The sequence below is a fragment of the Tetrahymena thermophila genome (assembly GCF_000189635.1).
Source record: "Tetrahymena thermophila SB210 genomic scaffold scf_8254654, whole genome shotgun sequence".
Lineage (NCBI taxonomy): Eukaryota > Ciliophora > Oligohymenophorea > Hymenostomatida > Tetrahymenidae > Tetrahymena > Tetrahymena thermophila.
The window spans coordinates 125,078-137,717 of NW_002476422.1; the positions used below are offsets into that span (position 1 = coordinate 125,078).

General features: G+C 22.1%; 2 protein-coding genes across 2 annotated transcripts; one reads left to right on the plus strand and one right to left on the minus strand. All coding sequences in view use genetic code 6, as the record gives it.

The window, feature by feature from the left end:
- Positions 1 to 870: 870 nt before the first annotated feature.
- On the minus strand, positions 871 to 3,669 carry TTHERM_00509050 (hypothetical protein; the record flags this gene model as incomplete). The annotated part of the gene is made up of 1 exon (XM_001015209.2): positions 871 to 3,669. One exon carries the CDS (start codon positions 3,667 to 3,669, stop codon positions 871 to 873), a length of 2,799 nt encoding a protein of 932 aa, XP_001015209.2.
- Positions 3,670 to 5,289: 1,620 nt separating this feature from the next.
- Positions 5,290 to 11,358, plus strand: TTHERM_00509060 (hypothetical protein; the record flags this gene model as incomplete). Its single annotated transcript, XM_001015210.1, has 1 exon — positions 5,290 to 11,358. One exon carries the CDS (start codon positions 5,290 to 5,292, stop codon positions 11,356 to 11,358), a length of 6,069 nt encoding a protein of 2,022 aa, XP_001015210.1.
- Positions 11,359 to 12,640: the final 1,282 nt, after the last annotated feature.

Consider the following 12,640-nt stretch of genomic DNA (forward strand, 5'->3'; position numbering starts at 1 on the left):
ATATTAACTAACTATGAGTATTTATTTATTTGTTTGTTTGTTAATTAATAAAAAAATATTTGACTGATTTCTTATAATATTTATATTTGTTTTTTGATTTGTTGTTATATTGCTCCTAATTTTAAGATATATCACTATATGACGATTTTAGAGATTTAAAAGGAACAAAAATGCTATATTGATGAATGTATTTATTATTTATTAGTATTCCTTATTCTATTAATATCAGAAATCCATTTAAGCTAAATAAATAAATAGAAAAAAAGAAAGAAAGAATCATATAGGATTCTTCATATTAGCATATGTATTTCATCGAAACATTCTAAATTGTATTAAAAGCTTAACTTAATTAATATGTAATAGCAAATATTAATGCCTCAGCATTTTATTTATAACAAAATTCTTTTTATCAAATCTAAGAATTTTCTGTTTATATGAAAGGTATTCATTTAATTCTCTCGTTTTATTTAAAACTTAATTTTATAATATATATACATTTAATTTAAAGGTAAAAATATTTTTTATTAATTTTCTTAACCTATTTTAATAAAAAAAGAATTTATATCAACTACAAATTCATTTTTTTAGGTATTAATAAAGCATATTTAAATATTTAAAAAAGGAACATAAATTAAAAAAATGATTTAGCTAGCACAAACGATAAGGATCAGATAAATTATTTTCTATTGCTTTTAAACTCAGTATTTTCCATGTTTGTATATATAAAAACTAAAATAATAATATATCAAACAAAATATATATATTTATTCTATTTAAATTTTAAAAAATCTAATTCAAACAACTAATATTAATTATTATTTATATTGATGACTTTTTTTATTTTAATAAAAAATAAAATTTTAGCTTATTTCATTAATGAAATGTATATTCAACTTACCAAAGCCATACATATGGTGCAAATGCATGCCATTTATCAATATGGTAATATATGCCACTTTTTTTAAAAGCTGCCCCACAAAAGCAATTTAATGGCTTATTGAACTCTTAATTTTTATATACTTATTCAGAATAATATTAAGAGTTAATATTTCTCAAATTTATTTTATGGTTTAAATCTAATTAATCATATTCTTTAGGACTTTAAAATATAATATTATTTCTATTAAGATAATTATCTATATTAGCTTACAAATTAACTGCTCTGATTTAAATTAATTTTGACTAATTTTATGTTTTATTTTTTTTTGCTTTGTTTTTCAGTTTAATTCCTTTTTTGTCTTAATTTTATATTTCATTGTTTATAAAAGATGTTTAAATATTTTGATAAATCTATTCTTTATTTATATTACTTGTGTCACATTCAATTATGCATTCATTTTAAAGTCCTCCTATAGGATTAGAATTTATATATTAATTTGTTTCTTGATATTGCTAAGAAATCAGCAAACTTTATTAATTTGTAAGATTATTATTTTAATCAAATAAAATTGCATCATGATTTTCCAATTTTTAAAATTGCTAAGCTTGTAAACTTTATTAATTTTAGTTGCGTTATGAATTATAACTATAATTAAAATTTTAAGAAATACAATTATTTTGGTACTTTTAACTATGTTAGTTAATATTTTGTGGTTATTAAATATAAGCATTATTTGTATTAACTTCTGTTTAGATTAGTTTATATTGCTCTTCTTAATCATCTAATTCATAGGAACGATTTAAACCTTTTTCTGAGCATTAACTTTAAAAATTATCATATTGCTACTTTTTATTTTTTTCTAATTCATTAAATTACTGGTACTTATATTTTTACTCAAAATTTTAATCAATTTGATTCTCAAATTCATATTGATAATTTTGTTGATTTTATTCCATTTAGTTATTGTAAATATGTTAGCTTTATTATTTTTAACAATTATTATTTAAATTAGTTTTTTATAATTCTTAATGTTAAGTGTTAAAATGACCTTTAAATTAGTTTATATTTTAAATTTATCGCTGTCCATTATTTTAAAATTCAAATTAGTTAGGAAATAGATTATTTTTTTGATTTTATTCATAACTAGTTTGGTTAATGTAAATGTGTAAGCTTGATTAGTTTTAGTAATTATTGTTTAAATTAATTTCTTATGATTTTTTATGTTAAATGTTAACATAATCTTAAAATTATTTTGTATTATAAATTTATTACTATCCATTATTTTAAAATTCAAATTAGTTAAGTGATTGATAATTTTGTAGATTTTATTCTCTTTAGTAATTTTAAATATGTTAGCTTTATTATGTTTAATTGTTATTATTTTGATAAATCTATTCTTGATTTATATTACTTGTGTCAAATAAAATTGCATCATGATTTTCCAATTTTTAAAATTGCTAAGCTTGTAAACTTTTTTAATTTTAGTTGCGTTATGAATTATAACTATAATTAAAATTTTAAGAAATACAATTATTTTGGTAATTTTAACTATGTTAGTTAATATTTTGTGGTTATTAAATATAAGCATTATTTGTATTAACTTCTGTTTAGATTAGATTATATTGCTCTTCTTAATCATCTAATTCATAGGAACGATTTAAACCTTTTTCTGAGCATTAACTTTAAAAATTATCATATTGTTACTTTTGATTTTTTTCTAATTCATTAAATTACTGGTACTTATATTTTTACTCAAAATTTTAATCAATTTGATTCTCAAATTCATATTGATAATTTTGTTGATTTTATTCCATTTAGTTATTGTAAATATGTTAGCTTTATTATTTTTAACAATTATTATTTAAATTAGTATTTTATGATTCTTAATGTTAAGTGTTAAAATGGCCTTTAAATTAGTTTATATTTTAAATTTATCGCTGTCCATTATTTTAAAATTCAAATTAGTTAGGAAATAGATTATTTTTTTGATTTTATTTTTAACTAGTTTGGTTATTGTAAATGTGTAAGCTTGATTAGTTTTAGTAATTATTGTTTAAATTAATTTCTTATGATTTTTTATGTTAAATGTCAACATAATCTTAAAATTATTTTGTATTTTAAAATTATTACTATCCATTATTTTAAAATTCAAATTAGTTAAGTGATTGATAATTTTGTAGATTTTATTCTCTTTAGTAATTTTAAATATGTTAGCTTTATTATGTTTAATTGTTATTATTTAAATTTTTATCTAGTGATTTTTAATGTTAAATGCTAACATAATCTTAAAATTAAAATTATAGCTGTCCATTATTTTAATATTCAAATTAGTTATTTAATTGATTATTTCGTTGATTTTATATCTCTCTACTTTAGTTATTGTTATAATATAAGTAATTTTAACAATTAGTTTGTTATTATAATTATTAATTGGATTTTAAGAAATTGTTACTATTAAATTTGCTTTATTAATTAAGTTGCTATTATTTATTTAGAAGTGGACTTATTTATTTTTAATTGTGACAATGAAATGTCCTATCATCAACTCTTTTTTCGTAATTACCTATTTTAACATTACAATAGTAATCCTCTATGTGTTAATCTTAATAGTATTAATTTATTTAAGGTTTCTAATCATCTTCAGTATTTTATATTGAACTAATTTACTCTCCATCGTTATTTAGATTTGTATTACTATTTTAATAATCTTAATAATTATTTTCCTCTTTTATAAAATCTTATTCCATATTTTTCTTTAAACCAACAAAAAGTAAACGATTATCTGACATTTTAGCAAATTTTAATTTATTATAATTTTAGTCTAATATAATGATATTTTAGATCTTTTTATACTCCTTTTATTATTAATAAAAATGTATTTAGCTATATTATTAATCTTTTTATTAAATAAATTACAATTTAATTAAAAAATCTTTATTTCCTTCTTCTTAGTTTTTTAAATATTTTTGATATACTTACTTTATTTCAAAGTAAAATGTACCTCATAAATTCAAAGGAAATAATTAATATTTTTACATTATATTAAATATTATTTTTCAGTTTTTACCTTTTTAATAATTAAAATGATTCAAATATTTATTTCATTTAAAAGAAACTGATAAGTAAATAAAATGCCTTCTTAAAATACCAAGATAAAAGTTATTTAGAATATTATTCTTTTGCTTGATTAATTATGTTGTTAACAAATTCTAATATGTCTATTTAAATAAAAGAAAAGGTGAATTTATATTTAAATAATTATTTTAACTCCCTTAAAAAGTTTAAATATTCATATTATTTATTAAATACATTTAACAATTTTACAAAATTTTATAATTTGAATATTCATTTATGAATAGCTAACATATATTCAATATAATTTATATAAATACATAAAATCAAAAATTACAAGATATTTAAATTGTTTATTATAATAAAAAATAGATAATAAAAGATTGAATATTTTATCTTGCGGATTATGGCATTGATATATGTTTACTAAATATTTCATAACCTAAAATAGTAAATCTTTTAGATAAGAAACTAAATAATTCTAATTATCAAAAACAGTATTATTTAAAGTTATATTATGTATAGCTATTAAAATATTAAATATAAAACAATACAAAAATATTTTTTTTAATTATCATATGAGGTCTACTTCTTAATTTGCTAAACCACTTTGAAATCTTTATTCCAAACTTATAATAGTTATTCGTTTTTAAAAAAATATTAATCTTAGATACACTGGTGGATATTAATAATAATTAATCATTATTTTATTCTAATTAAATTATATTTTTTTATTAAAATACAATATTAAAAATGACACCAAACTATATTAATTCGCCAGTTAAAATACCCAAAAAAATGTTCAAAAACCTATAAATAATTTCTTTTAATGCTTTTTGTTTTTGATTTGTTAATACAAAACAAATATCTTTTCTCTCCACTTAAAATTAAGTTATTAACGAAAAAAAAACATATCAAATGTATATTTTTGATATTGAGAGAATTTGAAAATTTATCAAAAGAATAGGCGTTTATAATTCCTTTTTGATATTCTATTTAAATCATCAAAAAAGTTTTTCTATATTAAATACATATTCAAAGATACAAAGTAGTTACTAGCTCTTTATCATTGAAAGTCGATTTTATTCTTTAAGAAGTCAATGTTAAAATTAACAATCAAAAAAGCAAGAAATAAACTATGAAAATCAAATGATTTAGTCTAACAAATCATCGATTTGTTGGCAAATAAAAAAATTTATTTCAAAGAAATTTGTAAATTGATAATTAAAAATTAGAAAAGTAAGCAGATTGATTTGAATATAAAGGAAAGGACAAGCATATATTATTAACAAACAATTAATTAATTTGCATACATAATATATTCTTAGTGAAGTCAAATGAATCAATATAATGGAAGACTTTAATCAATATAAGAGTCTGATTAGGAATACTAGGACCATCAAAGCGTATAAAATAGGTTAAGTATCAGTAATTAATGCTCTTACAATTTTGAGAACTCTTCAATTAGCAAAATTCTAATGAGCAAGAATTTAAATAGTATTCAGTTACCGTCTTCTTTGTATTTGAAAAACTAATAGCAAGACAATCAAGCTCTTTACAAATATAATAGTAAGCCTTAATTGCAATAGTCATAAGCAGTTATTGCTTCTTAGCATTAGATTACACCGTATCTTCAAACTTAGTCTTAAAAATACACACTGCCAAATACTATTGAAGATCTTTTAACAGTCTAAAATGGAGGTACCTCTAAACATTTTTTTGATGAGAATTCTATAGATTTGAGCTTTATTAATTTTCTCAACAAAGATGACCATTAGAATGCTCAATAAATATCTTCTAATATTAGCAAGGCTGCTTATACTAATAGGTAACTACCAAACTATGCTTCTGTTTTTTAAAGCAACGGCTAATTAAGTAGCATCTAGAATTTGAATACTAGCAATAACTTAACATAGTACCCATCAGCTATTTTAGGCTCAGGAGGAGTTAAAGCAAGTCAGCAAGTATAAGAGAAATACTAGCAAGGACTTTAAAACATTAATGACTTAGTTTAACTTTTGACAAGTCCTTCCTATACACCGGATAGAGTTGCTTAGACTAAGCAATAAGAAAACACTATTGTTAGTTAAAACAATCAAAATTCATAACCAAAACCAATAAGTTAACAATATGATGAGATTATGCTTAAATACCAAAGTGTTTTATAAAATAGCTAGAGTGATAAGATTAATGAAAATTATTAAGATAATTAGCGTTCACCTTTCAATAACTAAAATGAATCTATTAAAATAAATGATGTTAGTGAGTGTTTGTACCCAATTTCAGATAGCTACTCAAATAGCAATATAGGGCCTTTCAATCCACAGCAAGATCCAAATAATCTTGGATAAAAAGCTAATCACAGAAGATTGAGCTCTTTAGATTATTAATAGGGTAGCAACGAAAACAACTAGAATAGAATAGTTGACAGAAAACGCTTGAGTCCATCCTCTAGATAATTTACATTTGAATAAAATAATGATATGAGAAGTAGCAGTTTATCTTTAAATAGATTCAATAATTAATCAATCAATACAAATTAAATCAATGAAAATTAGATATTTTCAAATAATTAATAGTTAAATGCAAATTCACTTAATAGTAATAATAATAATAACGTTAACTCATAAATAGCACAAAACAGTAATAATTATTATGAAGAAGCTACAAAAAAAGCTCAAAATCAAAAGCAATAACAATAACAATAAAATCCTCTTAATTCTGTTAATTTAAATGATGTATAATAAAATTATGTAAATAGTTATTAGAATTAAATAGCCTAACAAGGAACAACAAACACAAATAGCAATATGCCTTATATGAGCTAGAATTAATCTGTAAATAATAAAATTGATTATTCTAATTCTTAAGCTGTATAAGGTAACGCTGCTCCTTCTCTTAAATCTCAATAATATGAGCAAATATTGTAAAAATATTTGCCTAAGGGATATGCAACATAAAATTCTACTTAGTAAAATATTTATAGTTCCTAAAATAGCTAGAATAATTCAGCTTCAAGCAGTATGATTGCTAATGGAGGAATGAATAATGATGCCAAGGGCTTAAGAGATAGAAGCAATTCTATAAATAAGCTTGCCACTGCTAGAGAGTTATTAGAGAATTTCTCTGCAACTAAGAAGAATAACAGTAATTAAAATTCGCCCTAACCTCGACAACCTCTTGGAATAATTTAAAACAACCTTGCCAACAGCTTAGCTTCAGAAAAGTTTAATACTTTAAGCAGTGCATAGAAAATGAAAGAGAGTAATTTCTTTTTATAAAACAACACCTTGAAGGAGAGCAATGTATTTTAATAAAACCAAATGAAAGATAGTAATGGGTTTTAAAATTTGTAATAATTTAAAGATTCAAAAGGATTTCAAAACTAATCAAACTATTAAAATACATATAATAGCAAGAGTTTAACACTGACTTAATAGTAGATGACACAATAAAATACCTTGCAAGATGATGTTAGTGGAATTCCATTGTATAAGCCACTGTACAACACAACTTTGACAAATGAAATTAATCCTTTACATAATTAAAATTACAACAATATTATCTCGAACTTACCAGATTTAAAAGTTCAACCCTATTTCTAAAACTAACAAATTTCAGTAAATGAAAACATTTCATAACTTCAAAATAAAAGAGCTTCATTTGATTACAAATAACCTATTTCATAGTCACAATAACCTCAAACTAATTAAGGAGTATAGAAAACTACAAGCGATTACACTAATTAAGCAAAGTATAACTTATAATATTCGGTCTCCCCATTTATTGTCTAAGATGCTAACAAAAATAATTAAATTGAGTAAAATAATCTATAAACATAGATCTCATACAATAAAAATATAGATAATATCTCTGCTACTCCTATTTTAAATGCATAAGAATAATTTGTTCGTACTAATAACCATATGAAATCTGTTAATGAAGTTTTACCCCAACAAATTACTTTACCTAATAACAGTAATCAAGTGACTAGAAGATAAAGTATTTAAAGTGAGAGCAGGTTTACAAGTTAATAGTATGACCTAAGTTCTTAAAGAAAAAATAGTATTGATAAACCAGTTATTTTGGATGCTAAGTCTTTACTTTTATAAAAAGAATAAGAGATAAAAATGCAAACTACTTAGCAATAAAATGGTTTTTATAATTTGTAATCGCAATAACAGCAACCACTTTAATAATTATCTCAATAACCATATTAGTAATAAACAGTATAGCCATTATTATAATAGCCTCTTCTTTAGCCTATTTAATAATAGCAGCAATATGTATAGCAGTCATAATATTCATAATCGTTTTATAACTAATAGTAGCAATAGTCTTTGTAAAGCTAACCAAATAGTTCAATTTAATAACAACCAAATTTACTATCAGCTTTACCTTAGCCCTAGGTTTAATATAATTAATAACTCTAATAGCAGAACTAGCCATTTACTAATCAAAATTAACTTCTAATACAACCATAGAATCTCTAACAATAATAACCTTAAGTTTTCTAATAATAATAAATGATACAATAATAAGGAATTTCTGTTTAGCAAAATAACCCTTAAGCTTTTTATTAACAATAAATATTATAACCATAAGGAGTTATACAGCAATAATAAGCGGTACCTCATTCTATGTATTAAGATAATTAATACTAAAATTATTAAACCATAAATTAACAAAACTAACCTTAACATTCACATTAACCTTTTGATGCAAAACTAACTCATGTAGATTATGTTTTTAATACATAACAAAGCTCTTAAAAACCAACATAATATTAACGTAGCAATTCTTTTTAGAGTCAGTAGTAAAGTAGTGCAACTTAATCCAATAAATTCTAAAGCTAGCCTTTTGATAAACTAACCATTAATACTTAGTTCAATAAGGAAATAGTAATTCCAAGCACTATTTCACCAATCAGCACTCCTACTAACGGAAGAAATAAACAAAATAATGTTGATAAAGAGTTTGAACTGGAATTCAAGGATTTTGTTCTTGATTTACAAACTTAGTAACAAACCCATTAAGATCAAGGAGAAAAGAGAACCCTTAAACCTTCTCATTCACAGCCATTCCTCACTAACGCTTTCTTTTCTGCTTAAAAAGAATAAGTTTCTAACAATCTAAATAACAACGATTACATGGTAAAGTCTCAATAAAAACCTAAAAGAAAAATATTTGAGGAGCATTTTAAAAATCAAAATAATCACAAGACTCTAAAGATGAATGGTCAAATGCTTAAAAATGTTTTGGGGCTTACTAAAGCTTAAAATAGGAATAGTAATAATTTAAGCGATAATTAATATAGTTTAAGAGCCAATACAGAGAATAATCTTAGTGGAAACACTTAAGAAGCCTAGTATGCTAAAGATATGGCTTCAAATAATAACCCTAATATAAATTTCAGTAGATAAACAATGCATAATATTCTCAATCCTTATAGATAACCAAGCTAAACAAGTTATCTTCCACCAAAACCTAAATACATAGTCCCACCAAAAGAAGAATCTCCAATAAAGAACTATTATAATAATGCTTCAATTCAAAATTAAAATTAAGAGCCAGAAAAATTAAGAACATCTTAAAATTTGGACTCAAAAGATCAATATAGTAGTAGTAAAATGCAAGAATTTAACATATTTAGTAACAAATAATCAATAGCAACAACCTCTGCTTTTAGATTTACTAATAAAAATGAAGGAACGAACTATAGACCATCAGAGACTCCAAACTAATTTGATAAGTCTTATCAAACTGGAACTCTTTAGACTTCATTTAAATAAAAAGAAGAAGCCAAAGATATGATCAGGACAATAAAAAGTGATGAATAGTTAGAAGAAAATGTCAAAAGAGCACAATTCTCTAGGAGTAAAAGTACAGCTAAAATATTTGCAAATTAAAATGAAGACAATAAAAATGTCTCATAAGGTGTGCAAATAACGTTCTAAAATCCGTTGGCTGCTTAAAATTCTAATAATGCAGTTGATATTGATAGAAATTCTGAATTTAAAAAATAGAGTGCAGCTAGCATTTATAAACCTCAACAAACATAATATAATTTTATGTACCCATAGATTACTGATAAGGATAGAAAAATGTTATAAATGGCTGAGTAAAAAATGTAGAATTAAAATCAGGATTAATCTGTTTTAGGTATCCCAATTTTATGTATAAATTGTGATAATTACTATGAATAAAAAGAAATCGAGAATCATATCTGTATTCCTAAAGAATCAAATTAACCTAAATAAGAAGTGAAATAAGAATTAGCTAATCCATATTCTTAAAAAAGCACTCCCGAACAGTAATTCTCAGTAGAAAATAGCCTAGTTAATGATAAAATAAAGGTAATTTATGATAAAATAAGTGAGCAACCATAATCTAATGAATAGGATTAAATAAAATAACTAATTGAGCGTATTCTTAAATTAAATTTAAATTCAGAAGGTCTAACAAAAGAGTGCCGCACATTATCTCATCTAAATAAAACCGTAGAAAATATAAAATCAAGAGCTGGTCTCTCACTATTAATTCTTTCTTAGAGAGCAGAAGTGTTGCTTAAAGATAAAATTGATATTTATAGAAGAAAAGAAGGATTGAGTAAAAATTAGAACGCTAGTAACGTATTTAATATTAACCATATAAATCAAATGAATGTATTAGAATTTAATAAATCAAGCTATAGCTCCTCTAGAGCTAATGCTTTTGTTAGTAACTAAAATATAGAAAGCTAAAAGGCAAACAAAAATGAAGAGCTGCCCACTGAATATGATGTTACAGAAATAAATTTCACTTAAAACAATAAAACAGACAGAATAGAAAGTAACAGAAATACTGCAAATAATAATTACGAAAAAGTGAATAGCGCAAACGCTGTACCAACTAACAATTCACCACGAATTAGTTTAAATATCAATTAAAATTAAGTAAGCATATAAAAAAATAGAATCTTTTCTCCACCTGTGACAAAGATTTTTAACCACAGCATAAACAGCAATTTTGGGGAACCTTAAAATAAAATTTAAAATTATAATGAGAAAATAGAAATAGAATCTACCACAAACTATTCAAAGAAGAAACAAGGTATTAATAGTAACTAAAATGATGATGCTTAAAGCTAATATAATTCTTCTCAAATGAGCATCGAAAGCAAAGATTTGCTAAAAAAATACTAGTAGTCATCTAGCTTAATTAAATTTAATGAATCTAGTGTGTAGAGCTAGTAAAAGAGATAATTTTATAATATAGCCCTTAATCTTAAGCTCAAGTTACCAGCTAATCACCCTGCTAGAGATTGCGTTATATCAGAAATGTTTACATAAGCAGAAAAATAAAATGTACCTGAAAATAATTATCAAAAATATATAGAAAACTACTTCAAATAGTTTAAAAATTGAGTAAGTAATCTATTTTATCTTTTATTCGAAAGATCAATTATCAGATAATGAACTATTACTATTAACTAATTAATTAACTTTATTTACTTTTATTAAATTCAAAATCGGTTGTTAGTTTATTTTTTATCATAATATATTTAGTTTTATCAACCTTTCTTTAAAAATAAATGTTTAAATCTTTCTTTTATCTAAAATTTTATTGTGAAAAGATTCTTCATATTGCTTTCATATTTGTTTATTAATGTAATAAACTACTACCTTTATTTAATTTAAAATGCATTTTTATTTTTTAATTGAAATATTTTCTCTGGTTTATTTTTAGAAGTAATATCTTAAAAATAATTAATTTGATAAATTCCACAGATTTATCTTCAGCAAGTTGAGATAGGAAATACAGCTGTTGCTCATATTAAAAGATCTTTTATTTTAATTAAATTATAAGCAGATATTTGTCTTTATAAATTTGTAAATTAATAATAAAAAAAGGTTCCTGCAATTATTGTAATAAATGTAAATTAACTTAAATTTAGAAATGAAAAATCTTATGTTTATGGTAATAGATAAAGTAAAAGGCTTGCTCTAACAAATATAAAATTCTGTAAACATAAATAAAGTTTTAAATTATTTTCAAGTAAGTATTTATCATTGTAAATATTGGTAAAATTCATATTAACATTTCTAAATAATAAGATTTTGGGAACATTTTAATTATTATTTATATCTCTTTTAAAGCAATAAATATCTAATTATATTATAAGCTAAAATTTCTAATCTTTTTTAGTATATTTGGTATTTGTTTTTAAGTTTTATAATGTATATTTCAAGTAAAAATAAAATATTGAGGTAAAAAAAGAAGGTGAAAAAATATTGTTTCAGTTAGATTTTATTTACAGCTGTTTTTTGATAACAAAGATTGAATAAAGGATCAATTTTATATACTAAAAAAATAATATAAACAAAATTTAATTTAAACATTAAACATTAATAAATTCTTAATTAAATTTCATTTTAAAATTATGCCAGTAATTAGACAAATATTTTCTTAATCAAAAATAATTAAGAGGGATTATACATACCAATAAATACTATTGAATTTTATAAAATCTCTTGATAAAAATCATAACATGAAAGTATCTTAAATTTTTTTATCAATAAATTCTAATCCTTCATTTTCTTAATGTATTTTGTGATGAAAAAATTCTTCATTTAAATATAAAAATGAATAATATACTCAAAATATTATTAGAAGAAAAACAATATTGATGTTTATTATGAAAATTAA